Below are 24,001 nucleotides of genomic sequence, written 5' to 3'. Positions count from 1 at the left end.
CAATTATCCATTCGACGACGGCCTTCCGACCGTCCAATAACAAATAATTAAAACAGTATCGAACGCACGCATAATAACACACAGTGATTCAAACATTATCCTAAATAAACGCTTATTTTGTACAGGGTGTTGAAAATATATCTGTCTTAATTTTAAAATTCAAAATAAATGTAAGATTAGATGTAAGAAGCGATAATCATCATTATGTATAAAGGCCATGAGACAATAAGAATACAGAATCGGACCCAGAAAGGTATCAGGCTCATAATTTCAAGAAATGTTGGTACTCATAAGATGCTTCGATGCTGCTAGTTTCTGATCTTTATCTGTTACCGTTTCTGAACAAAACAAAAAATATTGGATATCAGTAAAAATTGTTATTCTCAGCACCTTGTGAATCGATTGATCTAAATACCGGATATGTTTTGGGGCATGATGGTAAATTCCAGGATTTGATTGATTGATTTTTAACCATGTTACGATAGCGATAAACATATGAAACTATTTTTTTTTAATTCCTCATTCAATTTTCGATGAAATTATGAACATCGGTAATTTTTTAAAACGATGCGTCACATTAAAAAAAAAATTAAAAACCGATTTTTTGTTAAAAAATCAATTTCTTTTTATGATTTAACTCTTGACATGATCAAATGCAGAACTTTTGCGATTGCTGTATTAGTGAAAACAACAGAATAAAATAAAAAATAATTCTTTTTCATGTAATGAACTCTAATCATTATTATAAACTTTATTCCTAACTATAATGATTAAATCAGTATAAAATACAAGGTACTGAGAATTACAATTTTTACTGAATTTCGGTATTTTTTGATTTAATCAGAATTAGTAACAGATAAAGATCTGAAAATTGCAGTATTAAAGTATCTCATGAGTACCAACATTTCCTGAAATTATGAACCCGATACCTTTCTGGGGCCGATTCGGTATTGTTATCGTCCCATGGCCTTTATTTATTGTCTGATTTTTGTGATCAGATACCAACAGAGTAATGAAAAATCTTTTTTTTTAATCTATTACATTAAAAATACTGACTCAGTTTATTTGAATATTTTTTTGAATTCAATAAATATTAACTGTGGTTTACCACAGGAATTTTTTGTGAAACATATAAATGTCTTGCGTTTGTTTACCTGATGTCTTGTTTGCTGTAATGCGGCGTGCCCCGTTTCTTGCCATGCAGTCGCCCCATTATTTCGTCCTCCGATTCGTAGCTGAGTGCCACTTGTTGTATGTCGGCCTGTAACAGAAAACCGGGCTCTTATCTAATGCAAACGTTGAATTTTATTTATTCCGTATGCCGAATTGTCTTTTCTTATCTCTCACATTGTATCCCGTCGTCGTTAACTGTTTAATTATGTCGTTCAGATTTGTGTTTAGGTACAACTGTGCGTTTAGATTAATTACACATTGTTTAAAAACGGCTTGCCATGGTGAAATGTTGTTTTCGTCGATCAATTCATTTCGGTTCGTTGTTTTGTGTGTTTGGGGAAATTGAATTGAATTATACCGTTTTCATTTTATTAACACGTATATTTAAATGTTTATGTTTATTTAATTCAATTATAAAATTACATTTAATAACATTGACGATTATTTTGAGTAGTATCGTCAGTTTTTTGAATCAGTATAAAAATTTAATTTGGGCCAACCCAAATCAAATAGGACGATAACGTTTTATGTTTGAATCTCTTTGCCGCTCTAAACTGGCACTTTTAATGTCGCACTAAAAGCCGGAATCACAGGAATAAAAGGATTTCTGTTGACGTTAAAACATTATTATCATTACCTGTGTGGAGACGTCGAAATGGTTAAGTACGACCCTGGACGTCCCCAAGTAACCTATAAAATGCGAAACAGTACATTATTATTTTATGTATCGAGCGCTAGTTTACAAATTTATCAAAGTTTTGAATTTTGATTGCCCCATTTGCAGGAGAACGTTGTTAAGATCCATATATAGTATAACATACATAAGTTTTGCCTGTATAAAAGAGACTATGTGATGAAATTTAATTAATCGACAAACTCGGTTTTAATTAGTACACTAATTATGATTATATGCATAAAGCGTCATTCTCCTTTGTGCAGGCAAATCAACAAACTTAGGCTCGGTTAATTTGCTCAGACTTTCCAACCTGTGTGATCCATCATGCCTCTGTACGGTTTGTTCATGGCGCCGCAGGAAAAACGATCCTGAAACAATAACGAATTAAACTTCCACTTTTGAAAATAATTTTCATTTAATGCATTGTGCAATAAATATACTAATTTAATATTATATACAACTTTCTTTAAACTGTATTATTCAACACGATACTCATTATTTAAATAGTTAAATTAATGAGAAATCTACTTAACTAATACCAATAATAAAAATTCTTTAGTTAAAATATACGCTGTATTAATTTATTACTGAATTAAATGAGTATTAGTTTTTTACAAACTCTTTTAATTAAAAACGGTGGTTATTTAAAAATAATAAAATCATTTAATATACATAATAAATTTACATTAATTTTCTATTAAAATATTGGCGAATGCTTCGTTAATAAACACTTTTTAGGTAAAAATGTAATGATAAATCAGTTTGTTTATGCCAATATGCACATTATTTAAAGTTGAAGTTAAATGAACTTTTAAAATTTATCATAGAAATGTATTCGGTTTTTTTTTTTTCTTTTTTCTAAAATTTGCAAAAAATAATCTAGTTTTTAAATAATGTACATCTGTGAAAAGAAAACCTTGCTGCAGGGTTTTAATTTACAACCTTGATTTATGTTTTTTCCCGTCTTCCCTTATACATTTCCGACGACAAATTGCTGGTGACATGTCAAACCCTAAGACGAAAATTGATAATCCATTTTCCATCGAGATAATCTCGTTTACGTCTACAAACTCAATATCAGCCGGTGAAAAGAATCGGCTGTCGATTTTAATTGCAAAATTCCTAAATTCAGCTAATCCGACACATAAACTAGTTTAGAAGTTTAAATTTATTTGAATTTAATATGAAGTCCCGACGGAATTTGAATAACGAACGCAGGAAAACATGTTTGTTCTTGCTAATGACTAGGTTGATTTATATACACATGTTTCCATGTCAAAGAGTAGAAACATGAATTATTTAAGGGTTTGTAATACCCATGTTGGCGACTAAATCAACAGTTCTAGATAAATTATAAATAATCTTGAATTATGAATATTTTATTTATATATTTATTTTATTGTTTATCTATTTTATTCTATTGTTTTCATTGGTACAGTAATCGCAAAACTTCTGTATTTTATCATTTCAAGAGCTAAATCATAAAAAGAAATCAAAAGTTCTTAATTTTATCGAAAATTGAGAAATTCAAAAAAAAATAGTTTCATATTTTATCGTTTTCGTAACACTCTTACTTTTTTTCCTAGAAGCTACCATCATGCACAAAAATATATCCGGTATTTAGATCAATCAATTCACAAGGTGCTGAGAATACCAATTTTTATTGATTTTCAGTATTTTCTTTCTTCTTATTATGAGCCCGATACCTTTCTTATCGTCCCCTGGCCTTTTCCACAAATTGAATAACAATCGACACGTTAAAAATTTTAATTACTAGAATATATTTCTTTAAAATTGATTTGTATTATAGTTAAAATTTAATTTTATAACGTTATAATAGTTATAGTATATATATATTATAATAAAAATAATGTTGAGTTTTAAAAAATTGGTGGATGTGCCTCCTTAAGTAAAAAAAAATGTAAACGATTTTAGGTTTAATATACAATATTAAAAGCAATTTAAAAAGACATTTTTTCTTTAAATAAATAACAAGTTTCAAAATTTAATTAAAAAAAAAAACTTGGTTCACTTTTAAAATATTGGTGGATGCGCGGCACTTTTTACTTTAATCAGAAATGCTTCACAACGATAATTGTAAACTGAATAAAAATATTTTTGATAATTGTAAAAGCATCATCTTAAATTTATCAAGAAACAGAAATAGTTCGGTTCGGTAATTCAGTTACGTTTCGAAGAGGTGTCGTGCATCAGGAAATAAACACTGCGGACCGAAATCGATTTTTGATTTCCGCCGATTGACCTTTAGCAACCGACCCTCGATTCCTTGAATCCTGTGGAAAGTGGCATTTGCATTCGGGCAACGGTAATAAGAAATTAAGATAAGGAGAGCGTCAGTAAGACAGACATCGTCTTCTCCATTTTCGCTGATAACATCGCGGGATTATAAAAAGGTCCGACGCTTCATCCCCTCTCTTTTTCACCACTCGACTTTTAGTGGGCGGATTACTGATGCCATATCAATAACGATTTGATATTTTTTTCATAAGTCAACCGTCTGGATTTTCTCTCCAGAAAATATGACGGTCCAATGGATTAGATCCAACCCTTATTTATTGAGCAGCGGACAACTGTATAAATGTTAAAATTTGTTATTATTTCAGTTTGTACATGTCCAGACCCTTGTCACTAGACAATCCCTTTAAATCAATTAGATATAATGTTTGATTCCGTTCCAAATAAAACATTTGAAATTCAAATGAGATTCGAGGAAGGCGATTAAAAACAATTAAATTATGTGGGATCGTAATTGTTCATATGATAACGTTCCGGAGGGTCAAGTAATAATTCTCTTTGTGTCTTAATCAGATCTTTGTTTAAGTTTATTACTTTGGGTTGATGAAGTTTTAGAAATAATTGTCTAAAGTCGAACGAACAACCGTTTCAACTAGTTGAGAAAATAATTCTAGTGTCATCGAGATACTTCATATTACACGACTGAAGCACAAGGTAAATGAGTTTTATTCCTCGACCCTGCTAAGGAAAAAACGAAATCGGTTATCATTAGAGTGCACCGCCCGAAACTTTCGCCCCTTTTGTTTTTTCCCTGCGACAAAAGCACATTAAAACTTTCCGCAACGGCAAATTAACTGGCTGCGGCGCGTCCACTGAAATTTTAACCAGTTAATTATACGAACACACCCGGAGAAAACCGTGAAAAACATCATAAATCGCATGCATCGAAATCCGGAGATCCACACACATCTGTCCCCTCTTTTTCTCGTGGCGGAAATCCCGATATTTCGGCTCGTGCGGGGTTGAAATGGGGCCGATGACCCAGTTTCGCCATCCGACGTCTCGGCTGCGTCTCCCGGGCCAACAATGAGCGTTTCGCGCACCGAAACGAAAGCGCAACGGAAATGAATAATATGTACAACTGTTTCTTTTTCAATGGGGTTGCGATGCCGCACGGGCACAAGACTGCAACGATTTAATCGTCTTTTACTACGAACCACTTCACTTTCATTTCGCTTTTATCTCTCTCTTTCCCTTATAACTTTCAATTGTAACCATTTTATTAATTATCAATTAATAAACGGAATTATCGAACCGTTAACGTATTCACTTACCGATTTGCTCCTTCTTTATTTCATGAAATGTGTCGAAACGAATCTGCAAATAAAACATTGATGATGATTAAATAATATAATGTACGTAATATACTTATCACTAAAATGAAACACAGAAATGGTGAACTTAAATACTTATATTAGTCCATTATCCTATTAAATTTTATTGGGACTAATAATTCTTGTTCAGTTTTTCTTATTTTTCTTTCTAGTTATTTGAATTTGTTTCGTTTAATATTTCGGTTTAGTTGTTTTCATGTAGTCGAACTAGTGATCCACTAGTGTCCCTAATAAGAATATGGGACGTGGCCTTACCGTCGGATAAAATGTCTATTGTGGTTGAGTATTAACGTCCCAGGTCTGTGTAAAAATAATAAGGACAAGCTTTGGCTTTGGGTGATCAAAAGGTACTAAAACAAAACCGATATTTTGGATTATTTGCTTTTATGGACATCTATATGTCGACAAATCGTACGGCAGCCCCTTGTTCAATTTTTCTTATTTTTCTTCCTAGTTATTTGAATTTGTTGTTTTGTTTAATATTTCGGTTTAGTGGTTTTCATGTAGTCAAACTGGTCATCCACTAGTGTCCCGAGTAAGAATATGGAAGGTGGCCTTACCATCGGAGAAAATGTCTATTGTGGTTGAGTACTAACGTCCCAGGTCTGTGTAAGAATAATAAGGACGGGCTTTGACTCTGGGTCAAAACGTACTAAAACAAAACCGATATTTCAAATTATTGGCTTTAAGAGACAGCTATATGTCGACAAATCGTATGGCAGCCCCTTGTTCAGTTTTTCTTATTTTTCTTCCTAGTTATTTGAATTTGTTTCGTTTAAAATTTCGGTTTAGTGGTCTTCATGCAGTCGAACCGGCCATCCACTAGTGTCCCGAATAATAATCTCCCATATTCTCGAAAGGTACTAAAACAAAACCGATATTTCGGATTATTGGCGTTTAGAGACAGTTATATGTCGATAAATCGTATAGCAGCCCCTTGAAATTATGTATAGTCGACTAATTAATTATTGTATTGTTAATATACTGTCGTATTAGTTTGTTTGATCTGCTGAGTTCCTATAATACACTGGCACCTCGATATAGGAGTGCCCTAATATACGAGTGTTTTGAGATACGAGGAATTGTGTTCAGCTTCTAACAGTTTTTCCCATCTCAGACTAGACCTCAGTCTGTGTGCTTGTTTCCCTCGTTTTCGAAGCATTTTTGACAAGTTGGGTCCGCTTTTTTTGCTTTTTGTACGTTTACAAAACATTATCACATTTATTTTTACAACCATAGGTCCGAAGAAAAAGATGGTATCTATTGAATTAAAGTGTGAAATCATTGAAAAACATGAGCAAGGTGTGTGAGTAATTGGCTTGGCGAGGATGTGCGGACGTAGCACATCAATGACATGTACTGTGCTTAAACAGAAGGAGTTAATAAAGGGTATAACGCCAGCTAAGGGCTAATTGCTTTGAGATACGAGAAATTTGACATACGACCAAGGTTATGGAACGAATTAAACTCGTATGTCGAGGTACCACCGTATAATAAATAACGATGGTGGATGAGATAGAATTGTCGTTTTTGAGGAATTCCGATTTTACTTGGCAATGAAAGTCAGAAGGGCCCAGAAAGAAAGACGAACTCCAATATGTTAACGACACGGGATTCAAACAGTTGGGGTAGTGCTTAGGCACTATGAATAAGGCCGGTAGGTACAGAAAATATTTCAGCAGGATGACTGAGCTCATATTTCCCATGTTTCAATGGGATGTTTGGAACAAACTCATATTACAGTTTTGTCTTGGTCACCCCGTTTTCCCGATTTGTTTCCGACTAAAAATTTATCGGGTATGATAAAAAGACACTGAGAACCCGAAAGAATTGAACTATAAATTTGGGATGTGACAAATTAACAACCTGAACCTCAGCATGCACAGACAAATAGCTGAGTGTGTTTGTTTTTTGTGAGATGATCCTACATATTGTTAATAAATTGCGTGTTACAGATTAATTTTTTATAACAAATTACAACACTAATGTGTACGGATTTTATTGATAAGTAATATAATTTTGAGAGAAAAGAAATCGATTGTGTTACGAGTGTCGACGATGATGAGAAGGAATGTGGTGGAAAATAACTGAACAGCCCTCTCGAAAACTAACTCCCCTGTCGAGAATTAATTGGTTCCCTTCAGACATTGCCTTTCAATGATTCTCGTGCACAAAAAGACCCAATTAAAACACACTCAATCCGACGTTTGTTTCAGATATCGAGAGCTCTGTTCGCGTATGGAAGTTTGTGCAAATTTGAATTGTTTACGTTTCATTTTAGCCGATATTATTCTTTTATATTACTAAACAAACGTTTATAATCGTAGAGGATTGAATTCGGTTTATAGAAACAAAAGTTTTTTTATTAACTATTCGAAAATTCCACGTACGAATCTGTGAATCCCTTCAGGCTCATTCTGATACATATTTTACCCTGGCAAAAAAAGGGATGCGTCACGTTTCCGTCATTTTCGCCGGCGAATATTCCCGGTACGTGACACGTGCATTCGATCCACCCACATTGTTCTCCGTTGATGATGTTAATGCCGGAAAAAGTCACGGGGTCAATGTTAAAATGTCAGACGGCGATTACCTTGTAATAATCTGTGTTGCTGGTGTCTGTAAAACGTTCGTGTGGGTTTTATCGGTTTGATTAACGTGAAATTCGTTTAGCAAAGTCATGTGCAAAAATGTGCAAAATAATAAAAATTACATTTATTACAATATTTATTGCCCTTTATTTACCTTTAAACGTTACAACATCGTAAACAGTTAATTTACCATATGTGTTACGTATCAATTGGTTGTTTCTCAAAGGAGTTTTTCCCCTGTAAAACGGTACAGCTTAATGGGTAATATTTTCCCGTCGGTTTATGCGTGCAATAAAAACGCCCCGGATAAATTATTTAACAAATTTCCAGCGAACGGTAACGTGACACGAGGTGAGGAGCCACGTATTACAAATAACAAGTAAATATTTCATACACAACGGAAAATTTTCCCGTGACAATATTAAAGTGAATTTATCTCAATCTCCATTCTGAAGCGACGCGAATTTCTTGCATATTACTGCCAACAACCAACGAGATGATATATCGTCGAAATTAGATCGAATTGAATAATTTTTCGCACGTGCACACACTCGAAACGGAGAGATAATGAGAAGACCCGTAACCATTTCATTTTTCCTTCAAACTAAGCGGACTAAAAAAAGATTCCTGCTAAATCCTTTACTGCTTTGATACGTTTCAACTGCAGATACACATTTAAGGTCAATTCCTCCCGAGAGTATTAACACGGGGTTCATATCCCAGGTGTTTTCCTTATAAATCTGTCAATTCTTAAGGTCCTCAATCACACCTAAGGATTTTTTCAGATTTATTTTATTGCTGTATTTTGCGAATTTATTTCAAACTTCATTCTGAAGAGAAACAAGTTTCTTGCGTATCAATTAGATCGAATTGAACAATTTTTCAACTATCCATACGGTCGATCAAGTAAGTTAACCACGACCTTTTTTATGAGAGTGAGCGTAATGAAAAAAATACATAGAGGAAATAGGACAAACTGGAATTAGTTCAAGGATTGTAAGAAACCTTGCTTTCTACTAAGAATGTGAAGGCCTGATTTCGATTTGCTCAGAATAACGTTCACCAGATCAAAGAACAATAGATACAGATAATTTTCAGTGAGACAGACATTTATTTAAAAATCATAGTCAAGGTTTATGTTAAATGTCCCACAGGGACAAGATTATACAAGAAGTATATTGAACTCGCTATGAAATGTTAATTTTTCATGCTGGTTGGGATTCTTTTCTACTTTTGGAATAGACACTCTGGATTGTAGAGAGGAACACACGGATCGTTTTATTTTTAATGATACATTATATAACAATTTGTTTCCATATACTGGAGAAACGATGATAACGATCCAGATCCAGATTATGACATACTGGTTAAAAGATCAAAACATTCGACACAAAAATTATACAAATTTAAATGAAATTCAAGAATGTTAGATAGAAGAGAAGGAATATATACGTGGCATATATTCGAAAATTAGTCTACTCTATGCTTTGAAGCTGTGATGAAATTATAAAAGAAAAATGATGTTATATAAAATATTATTATTAATTTAAACAGTACTTATTTTGTCAATAAAAATTCCTGTCAATATTAATGTTTCTGTATTTGTCCAGCTGAAAATTATTTTTTAAATTAAAAAATAAAACAGGATTAGTAAATTAATATTATTTTAACAGTTAGTCAGTTATTAAAAAAAAATAAATTAAATTAGATTAAATTAAGGAATTTTACGTGTATACATAAGATATTTTTTTCCAGCAAACTAAGGGTAGTAAGAAAGACGCCCTTGTTAAATTTTTCATCGGTTTGTACATAAATAAAGATTTAAGATTAATTCTTCCCGAGAGCATTAACAGTTCACGTTCATCCCAGGTGTTTTCCACTATAATTCCATTGATTCTTAAGAACCTAAATCATACCAATGGATTTTTTATCAGATTTATTTTATTGCCGTATTTTGCGAAAACGTTGGAACGTTTCCAACCGGAAATTGGGTCGTTAAAATAATAAAAGATGCCAATTAACGCCGGATTTGACAATCGATAGGTTTTCAGCAGAATTACACGTTCAATTAGTACTTTTAAAACACTGCTACAATACTCGGTTTTTGAAATGTTCCCAAACGATCATAAATCATTCAAACAAATCAACCCAAAAATGGCTGTTTTATTCAATTAATTAAATCTGTATACGTTTGTACACCGTTGCGTATGACTTTCAACTGCAATAATACATACGGTTGTCGGCAGTACTGCAAGAAAACTAATCGCAAAACAGTGTTACGTGTAAACAAAAGACATTAGTGTTTCTATTAATTTAATAGCCCACTTTTTCTGTTAAATTGGGACATAAATCTGCCAAAAAGAACAAAAATTTCGCATCAATTTCATTTAATTACGGGCCTGAGTTTTGGGCGACGTTAAATTATAAAAGGGACAATTTCGGCGTCCGCCCGTAAAAGGCCCGTTACGAGAATATTCGGGTCGAAATTTAAAATAATTCCGCACAGATAATTTTAACGGGGGCACCATTGGGGCGGCATGTTTTACGGGCAAATTGTATAAAGTTTATTTTCTTTTCGCCCCCATTGATGGTTTTTTCCACGGTCGCATTGTTTGAGGCTGAAAAGGAACACGCGAGCTTCCAACATTGTGTACGGCCTTTGATTGAATTATTTTGCCGAGCTATAAAACTGGCTCGCGCCAAATTGGCATCGAAAACTCGACACAATGCCCAACAGTTTATTCCACATCCCCGGTTTTTTATGTTCACTTTGCGAAAGATGACGACAATATGGGTTAGTGATTGAAATCTGCGCTGTTTCATTGATAAAAAAAATTGTAAACTTAGTTGCCTAATATGTTTATAGACGAAGTGTCGCGCTCTATTGTTGTAACTGTCAAGTTTCCGAGTTCATAAACTAATTTAATTTGATGAAGACATGGGGGTTGCTTAAAATGTTTTCAGACTCCGTAAACTCAACAACGGGTAACCTCATATGTGTAATTCCGCAGCGAACAAGACAATTAGAGCGAAATTTGGTCGTATCGAATGTCACCAGGTCCATTCATTAAGCCGACAAAGACATTCGGCACATTCGAGGAGCCGCCACACGTAATTTAATTGCACATTAAGCCCGCGTGTCTGGAACAAGTCCTCCGTGAACTACGGCGTCGAATATTACCACTTTTTGGAACAATTAAGCGTCAACAACGCGTGATCGGTCGTACGTGTATCTGCGAGAACAATGTGGTGTTTGTGGAGGGTAACTCCCGGCTCGTTACACCGACGAATTCCCGACGAGAGGCGTATTTTTAGACGACTCATTATGCACGGCTGTTCTATTATTCAAAACGACAAATTGCAAACGTAACCCAAGGTGGTGGAGCGAAACAAAGAATTGAATTAAGGTCGACGGATGAAAGGCGCGGTGGCGAAGATTTAACCGCACATGGGAGAAGATGCGCTTTGAAAATTTTTAACGAACCTCATTGTACCGCACTGACATACTAATTACGTTCTTGTTTACCGGTTTTGCTTGCGAAGCGAATTGGGTTGCCTACATTTAGCGGGCTATAGTGCTGACCTCCGTTAACAAATTAATGTAATTCGGGATGTTCAAATGTGAATGTTTTATAAATTTGCACTGTGTGCTGTGTTTGCTTATGTCGTTCATTTCGATGATGGTGCGTTTGGTGCAATTAAATAAATAAACTGATCGGTTAATGGGAAACCAAGCGGATGTAAATTAATTTATATTATTTATTTGTCTATTTGATGAATTCTTTATTTAAATATTTTCGAATAGGGAAGAAATGAGTTTATTTATCATCAAAATAATTATGTGGTGTATTGAAATAGATTAAGACAAACAATACAATTGAATACAATCAACAAATTAGAATATGTGACAATCAATCTGATAAATACATATGTAGCTATTTATATATAAGATGAAGACTGTAACTGGAATAAATTCGCTACCGGGAAGCTGACGAAACACGTTTCAGTATATTTACCTATCTTTTTAAGCAATGCGAAATGTAGCCCTTCAAGGAAGGTAAAAATCCACACCTCACTTTGTTTTTAAATGAAATGTCATAGCATGCCCCGACTCCTCACTAGAAAGATGACAAGAGGTCTAATGGAGGGTTACAGTCTTCACGCTGTATACAACATATAATTAAAAACTTGTTTAATGCTAATTAACATCAATTAATATCAATATGGTGATTAATTCCTATTAACAGGAATTGAATTTAGCTCTTATTTATTTATAAAATAATGTTATTAAAAAAAATAAACATTTAATTTAGTTCAATTCAAACATTAAATGATCAAATAATTATAATATAATTGAATTGTTTTTAACACGTTGAAGACCGCATTGCAAAATCGTATTTCTCACACATGGACCGGCATTTTTCTTATCGTTAATTTCGTATATTATTTTTTAAATATTCTTTTAGTGTACAATAATTTGAGGTAGACAATATTTAAACCCTAGGTTTACAGTATCTCTACTGTACATAAATTGTATTTAAATCATGGCCACCGGTGTACAAGTGTGGACATGCGGTCTTCAACGTGTTCAAAGTGAATAAATTATTATTTACTATTAAAAATGCGAAAGTTGGGATACTATAATTATTTGTTTTCTGAAAAAAATTACTCAATTAAGAAATATGCATGATGTTTACATGAAAAAAGGCGACAATTAACTACAACAATTAAAATTATATAACAATGTTGAATATATCCTTCCCCTTGATCAAAACAATCAGGTTGTCAATTTGTTCTTGTAGATGGAATTTTAGGATTTTTTTGGACTTTTTACATCTTATATTTGGCCTTAGAATTAAAGTAATATTAATGTAATTTTTATATAAATTGAAACATTCTTACTATTTTTTATTTACCATATACCATACCACATCTTATAGAAAACTTGATAAAGTTTATTTATTTTCTAACTTTTTCCATTTTTCGGCAATATTATAATAAAACCCACGCTGTATACAATGTATAATTTAAAAACTTGTTTAATGCTAATTAACATCTATTAATATCTAATGTTGATTAATTCCTATTAACAGGAATTGAAACGAAAAATGTGTATTATTGAATTTAGCTCTTATTTATTTACAAAAGAATGTTATTAATAAAATTAAAAATTTAATTCATTTCAATTCAAATATTAAATGATCAAATATTTATAATTTAATTGAATTGTTTTAAAGCGAATAAATTATTATTTACTATTAAAAATGTAAAAGTTGGCATATTATTTGTTTTCTGAAAAAAAAAACATACTCCATTGAGAAATATGCATGATGTTTATATGAAAAGAAGCGACAATTAACTAACAATAATTAAAATTATATAACAATGTTGGATATATCCTTCAACTTGATCAAAACAATCAGGTTGTCAATTTTCCTATATTTTTCCATTTTTCGGCAATATTATAATAAAACCCACCAATCTTTGTTATTTTTTTAATAACTCTGTAAAATTGTTTTATTATTTTAACTATATTTTTAACATAGCTTATTTATTGTCTAACTATACCTAAAAAGGTCAGAAAATAGAAGCGAAACTATTTTTCGAGTAATTTGCTATAGAAGAATAGTTTTATCCATTTTTTGCTTCTCTAATTAAACAATTCTCCAACAATTTTACGAATAAATCATTAATTTTATATTTACATTTATCATTATTATTATTGTTATTTTATTGTATAATTTAACAAATTTTAGAATTTTTTTAACAATATATTAATAAAACTTACATTACTTTACATTACATTATTTAATAAACCAATACATTTGATCTATACTTAATTTTTACATTTTTTTATTAACTCAAAAATAAAAACCACCAATTTTCTTATATTTCTTGATGATTTCGTACATTTTTATACAGTTTCATCAATGTTCCAAAGATTCAGAAATGTAATTTATTCATTAAAATCGAGTTATAAATAAAAAAGTTACAGGTGTCTTAAATTGACCATACTGTATGTCTAATACAATTTTTATGGGTTAAGGTATTGTGGCAGTGATTGTCCTAAATCCAGTAACATTAATATGTATAAATTCACGGGAGCGCACGCAATACCCCATAAATCTCGGCCCACGTTTACATAATCCGAAAAATTGAATTCCTCTCGCAAAATCCTCCCGAAACCGTAACACAGACGTGCCGCCCACGTTAAAAAAAAAACAATTTCGCCAAACTTAACTTAATTCGATGTGATGTGCACGGTTAAATTTGATACTGGCGCTTGTCGATTCGTGTTTTCGGGCGGCATAATGGAGATATCAGGTTCGTCTGGATTGCGATGAAAGGGTAGGCATGAAACAGGCGCAAACATTAATTTTAATACTGTGGAAGGTCGGACGTGTAATTTTTGTGATGGCCTCTGGGCCAGAAACTGCCCAACTGTTTACCATGTTTTATTTGATGATAAATACCTAAATAAATATTTTATGCATACATGTATGTATAACGAGTACATAATACAGTTTTCGTATGTTCGTATGGCAAACGCAATCTTGGTTGCTTGCATAAACACAATTTCGCCGTCTGTACATTCGTAAAAGCTGGGGAATTCCGCAACTTTAGCAGGTTTTCCTTTTTTTTGTCCGGTATAATTGATTTCCGGCCGCACATTTTTCAGGCGAATTTATGCGACGAGTAATTAGGGGTCGCCGTCCGTACTGCCCGTGTTTTTGTCCCGCGGTTTCGTATCGTTTTGACGTGCAAGTAAAAAGTGATTGTCGGAACGAAATTAAAATTGCGTTTGCCCTTTTAATGTGAACGTAGAAAAGTGCGGTGGCGAAAGTGGAATCCCGAACGTGCTCGAGGTTTATTGCTTGTCTCCACTCGAGGTATTTTCTAATTAAAGAGGGACCGAGACACAAATAAAAAGAAAATTTAACAAATGAGACGACCCAGTCCATCCGTCTACCCCATTAATATTTATAGATCCGTTCTATTTCCAACGACGCCGCAAAACAAGTAATATTAAAAAGTTTCGGAAAGTAATAACGTTGACATCAAAGCGACCACTGACAAAAAAAACATTTGACGGTTAAAACACTTCTCGAAGACATGGAGTTGATTGTTCCACGTATTAAAGCAGACCGAGTCCTTCAAATGGAAACGTTCACAATTTTCCCGATGGAAAATAACAAGGGACCATTGCAAGATAATATTGCCGCGGCCGGTTGAGTGAGTCGTTAATCATATTGCCCTGATTTAATGGCGATACGGTCAAACCTTAATTACTCCCTCCTGATCAAACATCCATTAATCTCGTTACCATTGACAACCGAATTTTTTCCTTAAGTCTAAAAACACGCCTATATGAAGCCCCCGTACTACAAGTAAACAATAACTTTTGCGAGATTTCTCCGAACTATTTAAATGGACTTTGATTAATCACTCTCGTCGGACAAAACGATCAAGACACGATCAGTCGTAATTATTTCGGCACCGGTTTGTTGATGCTCAATTGTGCGTGCCATTTTACGTTTCGCGTCCATTAATTTTCGAACAAACCGACACGGATGAAACGCTGCTATGATTCACGGTTTCGTGCTAATCTGATTGTTGATTTTTATCTTTTAATTTGGATTGTTACGAACTGTCGGATTTATGTGTTGATTCGCGTTCAGCACTATATTTTGTTTGTTTTTATCTCCGTTATACTGTATAAACACAAGTAACAGTATAATGAATTTTTTGGCATCAAAGCAATTTTACGTAAGTGTCTGTTAGTGGTTGTCTAACTGGCATTTCAAATCGACCGGTTTATTCTGCTCACGATTTTATATTTTTTATTAAGCAATAAATGTTCAACAATTTTACTAGACACGTAATGCATTGGTTCAAAAAAAATTCTGGCGACTTGTGGGCATAATTTCAGAAAAAGCTAACGAACTTTAACGTGGTTACATTTTCGGCACTCGTTTCCCTAACACCCTGTATACAATATGTTTCATGTTAGTAGTCCGTTATTACCTTTAAGTATAGGAATGACTGCAGTAATCGAATTGTCTTTTAATGTCTTATTTTATGCAAAATGTACAAATTGTACATTTAAAATAAAAACTTTAATTAACGTGTCAACATTCTTAATTTATCCTGTATTTTTACAAGAAAATTGTTAAGAAATTGTAAAACACTCATAATTCAGAAAATTCCAACCCCTTATTAGCAAACTAAATAACAGATAATTTTTGGCAACTTAGCCTTTTATGTATTCCATACCTATAGTTGTTCGGGTTTATTGGTCACGAAAGCCTTTACATTTACCTTTACATTTTTATTTATTGTTAAATATAAAATTTCGAACAATTTTTAAGTAGTTTTTAGAACTTTTCATTAAAAAAATAATTAATATTATTTTATCAAATGTTCGGTACAAAATAGAAAACAGATTTACTCTTCAAAAAAGAGAAATCCACTCTCAAAAACAACGTACACTATAATTTTGAACACGCTACTCCGGACCATTTTACTAATTCGGAGATCCTTATTTGGGCATTTTGAGGATATGTCCTTTGTAATTTGGACGTGAAATAAAACTTGGAAAAAAGTTGTACTTCATATTAATAGGTGGGCTTCAGGAGAAAAATATTTTATCACTGATCTAACAAAGGAACAATAAATCAAGAACCATTTGAGAGCATATCAAAATTATAGAAAAGTTACGTTACGTCCTTATTGACTATCTTATTGGTTGAAGAGAATTATCTCTCCATGGGAGGAGCATATTAAAATTATAGAAGAGTTCTTAAGATGCACAACATATAGAAAATGTCAAAGATTCAAATGATGCCAATACGTCCTTATTGACTATCTTATTGGTTGAAGAAAATAATCTCTCCATGGGAGGAGTATTGTTTCTGAGAAAACATAAAACTAATATAGACATATATTTAAATAAAAAATAGACTTCTATGATTAGCGGAAAAAATATGAAAACTTAGCCATAATTAATTGTATTAAAAATTTCAATTATTAGCGTATTGTTATACAATTGTATATTCACACAATTGTATACACACATTTTCGAAATAACATTTTTAAAATTTTTTATTATGTAGTAATTTATATCCTTAAAAAAATGGGCAATGGAAAAAAAATATGTAAACTTATTATAAAGTTGCATTTTAAATCGTCAATCGCTCTTAAATTGTTACATCGTTGTAGCCAGTATGCCCAGTAGTTGCTATTTTTCATCTGACCATAGACAAGATAGAAACATTTCGTATCAGTTTAGAGAAACTAAAATGGACATTGTCTTTAAATATCGGTAAAAGTAATCCTCGTGGTGATGTTAAAACTGCTTCAAAAATTGGTAGGGGAAAAACTAACCTATCACTAGACAGTGCTGTTATAAACATTTCTGGATGTTACGGATAAAACAGTGAATGGATAAATAGAAGGGCTAAAATGGATCTTGCTAGAGAACACCTTAATTGGACAATCAAGTACGGTTCTTCAGAGCGATGAATCACAGTTCAACTTATTTGATTCTGACGGCAGACGATATGTAAGACAACCAACTGCAGAGAAGTTGAAAGTAACATACCAAATTTCCATAGTTCACTTTAGTGGTAGCCTAATAGTGTAGCCGATCTGGCATTGATCCAATAGTACAGTGTTGCCATTTGCTGAGCAAAATACTCCACTAAGATAGATTTATCAACAGGAGTATACAGTAAGAAAAGTGTTTGACCCGTCTGAATTTAGAGAGAGACATCATGCATGACAAAGACAGTAGAAGTCTGTCCCATAGTGGGAAACTTACTGTCTCTATTGCACATGATGTTTCTTTCAGAATTCACATGGATCAAACTCTTTTTGTATTGTATAGGACAAGGCACACCTCTAAGCTCGTAAAAACATTGTTTTATGATCAAATTATGTCGGTACTCGGATCTTTGCAATCCCCAGATCTGAATCCCATTGAGCATCTATAGGTCAAACAATTCAATAAAATCTGGTTGGAAAACCACAAGAAAAAGTTTCCATATTTTCGTCTATTTTATGTACATATATATTTTAATTTAGTTTTATAATATAAAAATTTAAACAACTGGGTAAACCAGATACATCAATAAACCGTATATACACTGGATTATTAGAATTATACTTCATTTCAATTCCCTCAAAGTATCAAATCATGTGCACAATTGATCAGTCGATTTGGAATAAACTAATTATTTTATTAAATTTTCTATTATTTTTGTGTCTGATGTTGTATAGCTGATTAAATTGAACAATTCCAACAATTGTGGATTCGTACTTATGCCAATTATTCATTGATTGCACTAAAATGGTTTGTAGTGTCATCGATAGTTAACGAACAATTTAGCATGGCTCGAGGGTAGCGTTGGGCGGGTTGGTGGGTTTTGTTATTTTCGTCGGAACTTGAGCAACTTGATGCGAGAATTATCGGCGCACTTGAGCACAACTTCCGCAACGTGCCGATTTATTGTGGTCGCCGCGATTTACGTGGAATAATTTAATCGATGGGAATTTTGAACCGGAGCCAAAGCATCACTCATTTCGGTGAATCAAGTCAAACGGAGAAATTGATTACTATGTCGATGGTTTATTTATACCGGTTTTCTTTTCATCGAGAAAAATGTGTTTCGGTATTGTAGTTTTTTTTTTGATTTATGAACGTTACATGGAATTTCATTCGACTTGTACAAAAAAACATGAAACAAAAACGGCCTTGTGACCGGCGACCAGAATTTACTCGCAGGGCTTAATTGAACACACAAGCGAAATTATCAATTAGCCCCGGCTCAGTGAAACTTCGAGGCCGCCCACGCTAAAAACTGGGTTACAGAAGTTTTAATTGCGAAAAAACGCGTGGGATTCCGCAAAAATACTCAACAAATTACCTTCGGTTCGAACAAGTTCGATTAAAAATCCTTTGTCCGTTAACGAAATGTGTCTCTGATATGATGAAACACTGAATCAGGCAAAAGTACGAAAGTTTAAACGGTTTTTATGGAGTTGGCAGAGTGAAGAAGCTAATACAGTTGACTTTGGAACACAATAAATTGCTGGGGATTCGCGCTCGGTTTTTAATTAATCCCAACGTGGGGCGTAAAAATTCTCTCCGGCTAGAATACAAAAAAATTATCTAAGTTAACGATTGTTTAACAAAATATTTGCTTATTCACACAACAAACTCTAACAATACTGAATAAAAATTTAATTAAGTGTATACTATTATAGAATATTTGGAAATTTTTAATTACATTCAAATTAATTTGTGTATTTTAATTACTGTTTATAAGAGGAAAAGTTCATTTGCATTTTCTGAATTTCAAGTATGGAGATCGTAAATTAATTATGTTAGAGTGGGTGAAATTTTCACTAGTAAAACTTTTTAGAATGCACTCAAAGGGTCGTTTATCAAATTAACATTTCCGTTCAGTGTTTTAATTACTAACTTTATATATTATATACAAAAATTCCAACTATATATTATATAACTATAATAAAATAACTTGTGCATTTTATAATTTTTGCGAGTAACACTTTCAAAATATTGTTAGTGTTGAAATTAAATAAATTAGTCCATTGTAATTCACCACTTTTATAATTAATACTGCTTCTAAAAAATAATGAATTCATGTTAATTAATTATATTCATTTATAAAATGCACATATCACTAATCATCAACTTTATAATATATATTAAGTTTATAATTAATCGCATCGCATTCACCATTTTTAAATATTTGTAAAAATGATGTTTTTAAAAGTGTCGAATTCGTTTTAAATTAAAATAAAATAAATAGGCGCTTATAAAATTCAAGAACTTAATTTGTTAGAAATCAAATTATGAAGTATTAAAATAATTGACTGTATTTTAAATTTTCCGTTGCGCATTCACCATTTTTCAACATTGTATTGGATTAAAAATATTAGACTATAATGTTTGTTCAGTAATTAGGTATTGCAATTAAAAATTTACACATTTGCCAATTATATTTCAAAATTTAATTTTTAAAAAATTACATATTCATTTATAAATATGAAACTAATGAAATTGTTAATATTAAAATTTTCTAAAACATTCTTCTGGTAAATGGAATATTTATAATTTAAATTTTAAAATTTCGCAATCGCCCTTTAACTGTAATTTAATAAAAAATTCAACAAAAATTAAAAGCATAAATGAAATTTATTTGTTTTATTCAAATGTGGAATTAAATAAACCATAAAATGAAATAATAACTATTTACAACATCCTGTCGGTTGAAATATGCCAATAAAATTTTCATTTTAACATCATACAAAAGTTTTGATTTATTTTCATTTCAATTCCATTTTTTCCCCATTACGCTCACACCAATATCCAACTTTGAACCGCAATTTTATGAGACTCGTAACCAATAAAAACAATAATAATGCATTTTCTGGGGGGCGCGCAACATAAGACACAAGTACAAACCCAAAGCCGATAAATCAAAGAAAACCAAAGTAGGAAAAGTTGTTACTAAAACATTTTACGACTCTCCAGTAAGCTGATACTTTTTTAGATTTGTTCAACACACCTATTGATTATTTTGAATAAATCAATAGATTTTTCAAGTGAGATGAATGTGAATGAAAAAACGTGAATAATATAATTTAAATGTAACTTACCCTTATGGTTAAGGTGAACTACACAACATGTTAATAACAATATTACTAGATTTATTTTAGCTGTCACTATCTAATTTAGAATATATTTACTAACTTCAATCTTGCTAGTTATACTTTGGCCCCATGTTATTTATAAGTTTACAAATAGAAAATCTATCAAAAAATTTGTCTAAACACTCTATAAACAAAAACATCTGTCTAATCGTACAAAATTAGTTCTAGACTTACGTAATTCAACGAGTTCCCAGTACGCTATCTAATAATATTAATTACTTTTGATTTTGTGCGTGTTTTATAATTGATTTACTTAGTTACAAACCTCTTCGGTTAATTATCAGTTTAGTTTTAAACAGTTTACTCGTATCCAGGCAAAAACGCCGTCGCCTCGTGTAAACTGGTACAGAGTATGTGTATTTAGCCCTCGTAATTATTTATAAACTCGTTTTTACGTTAATAGTGTTTTATTATCGTTCGATTTTAAGTAAAAATTAATAAAAATGTGTTATTTAATAGCACCAATGGAATCAGTTTAGTATTCTATCGATATAAATCAGTCCAGGGCACCGTGAGACGCGCACCGAGATGCTGCAGTTGGGACTCTGGCACATCCAGGCGGTTATGATCCTGGCGGCGGATTCTGCAGGTCCCCGGGCACGCGCACGAACCTGGTCGCGCACACCCTCGCCCCCACCAAACGTCGTTCCCACGCCGAGCCGCCCCCCGAATATTTAATGCCATCGAGTTTCCGAAAGGCACTTCTAATAGGTGCAAGTTCTTAATGCGGACGGGAAAAACGCGCGGAGGACGACGGTAATTTACTCTAGACGAGCGCCGTCTGAATGACACTTGGATTTTTTAGCCGACTCAAAACTTCGCCTTAAAGTACTGACCGAGATCTAATTGAAAATAAAATGCTCCGTCTCCTCCTTAAACTTTCACAAAACTTTTTCACATTTTTGGGGTTAATGAAAGTTTTTCTTACATTTATTATGTCATAATGTTTCGATAAATGTTTTAACCATTTTTCTAAACTTAACCTTAACTTAAGTGTTCGTAAATGAGCAATCTTAATTCATAACAATTATGAAGGTCCATTTTCAGGAAGGTAATACGTTTAAGCTTCATACAAAGAGGCTCGGCTAATCTCCAACAATAGGAGTTTCGAAACGGCTCCGTCCTAATTACCCCGTTCCCTTTGTTGCCGTTCGAAACTCTCGGTCGACACGTCTTAAATTAGTCTCTGTATCGGTGGTGCGAACACTCGACAATAAAATAAAAACGTGAAACACGAAAATGTGGAAAACTTAATGTGTACGGCGAAAAATATGGCAATCGGTCCGTTATCAGAAGTTCGCGCCGTTTATGTGTGTGTTCCCGATAGTGGTGTTATTTATTCCCGGCGACGCCGTCTCATTTCCGTTCGCAAACATCCACCAGACGTGACTCGACGCGAAACTTTGTTTGTCGGCGAATTCAGGTTAATTTTTCCCTTCCATCCGTTAACGACTAACGCTTCCTTAACTACGTACGGAAACACGAAATTTTAATAATTACCGACATCATTACGTATTAATTCGCATGTGGGGTAGAAAGTTCGGGTAGAAAAATTAAGGTGCAAACTTCCCTGGCGTGTTTCCAACAAAGTTCCGCACGGTTCAGATAATTGGACTGTATCCGGGGCCGAAATCAAAACAGCCACCAGCGAGTGCCGGAGAAAAGTTTCGTGTCGCGGTCACACTGAATTAACTGCGTTTTTTCTCACCCTAATCACTAATTACTGTTTAAGGGATTGGTACGGAAAAATCCGAGTTAGAAAATTACTGTTGATATTCGATAACATAATTTGTTAATTTATTTTAATGCTTTTAATGATCCTCACATAGCACATGACATACGATGGATATCCAAAATTTTCTAATATACATTGGAAGTCAATGATATACAAAATCAAATAAATCACATTTTATTTTCTTTTTATCTTATAATATCCAGTAATAAACTAGAAGAAAAAAGTTTCACGTTTGTATTTTAATATAAAGTAATATAATGGAACAGAAAGAACTCTTGGAATTCTTTTTGTTATTGGCTTGAGTTCACAGACTACAGCGCATGTCGTCCAAATGTTAATATAACCCACAATTCCACTGTAGACGTTATTACAGTTTCTTTACATTGCACCTATTTTAAAGCATTTAATTCTTCAATTGTAAACGTTCGCGTCTATACACTATGCATTATGAATGCATATATGAATACTTGGAAAGACTCAATAATATAAATAAACATAATAAAGTACAATTATACCAATGGCGGCTCGTAAGGTTTGAATCTGGAAAGGCACGTGATATATATATATATATATATATATAGAATAAAAAAATATTTTATATTTGTTTACGAATAATTAACACTATACAATTCGAATAGTCAGTGCTATTGTCATGTAAATTTAGTCTGCAAGATTTTTCGAATCATAAAAAACCCTTTTATACCAAATATCTTCACTACTCTTTGAAAATAAAAGACGTGGTCAACAAAATAATTCATTCATTATTATTATTAAATCTTCGTTTTTTCGTCTCGTATTTGTTAAAGTATTCAAATTAGGAATTTTCAAGAAATTGAAAATACTCATTTATTTAATAAAAAATTCACCACGTCAACAGCATATTTTATTTTAATAAATTATTTTGTGTAATTTTTGAATCTAAAGAATCGACAATATTCGGGAACTTCGTTTATGTCGGCATTTAGAGTTATTTCATGGGCTAAAGGCACGCCTCAGATCTTATACCATTGGAAATCCCGACCTTAAAGCGCATGCACGAATGTTGGAACTAAATTCCAAACACTAGTCCGAATTTGTAGAAGATGAGGAGCTGTTCTTCAAACGAGTTTTTAATTAGCCTCTGCATGGAAGAAGCTGTGGCCTAAGGCTGTAGCTGAAAGGGCCTTCGAAGGACCGAAATGTCATCCGCAGCAGCATATGGTGGGTCAACGAGAAATTAGTTTTGAAGAGGAACCAGAGATGGAGGGGGTTATCTCTACAAGGGATATAAAGAAGATCTTGGGAATGTGGGAGAAAGTTCGTTGATAAAAATCACCCCGAAAAAGTTGTAACTGCTCGTGAATCGGAGTTGTTCAACAAAACTTGCCTAACTCAGTTTCGCAATATTCTGAAAGGGAGGAAGAAACAAATCTCCTTGGACAGTTTTTTTAAACGATCT

General features: G+C 32.8%; 1 protein-coding gene across 1 annotated transcript in view; it reads right to left on the bottom strand.

Annotated features, from left to right (window-relative positions):
* Nucleotides 1-21,071, bottom strand: part of LOC109600514 (uncharacterized) — a 31,637-nt gene extending 10,566 nt beyond the window's left edge. Inside the window, 6 exon segments of the mRNA XM_049961034.1 lie at nucleotides 1,155-1,261; nucleotides 1,811-1,863; nucleotides 2,160-2,217; nucleotides 5,440-5,482; nucleotides 20,775-20,792; nucleotides 21,003-21,071. Coding sequence (XP_049816991.1) covers nucleotides 1,155-1,261; nucleotides 1,811-1,863; nucleotides 2,160-2,196 — 197 coding nt within the window. The 5' untranslated portion in view covers nucleotides 2,197-2,217; nucleotides 5,440-5,482; nucleotides 20,775-20,792; nucleotides 21,003-21,071.
* Between the last annotated feature and the right edge of the window lie 2,930 nt (nucleotides 21,072-24,001).

Source organism: Aethina tumida, chromosome 1 (assembly GCF_024364675.1).
Source record: "Aethina tumida isolate Nest 87 chromosome 1, icAetTumi1.1, whole genome shotgun sequence".
Taxonomy (NCBI): domain Eukaryota; kingdom Metazoa; phylum Arthropoda; class Insecta; order Coleoptera; family Nitidulidae; genus Aethina; species Aethina tumida.
Note: the sequence above shows the minus strand (reverse complement) of the source record. Positions and strands in the feature narration are given on the sequence as shown.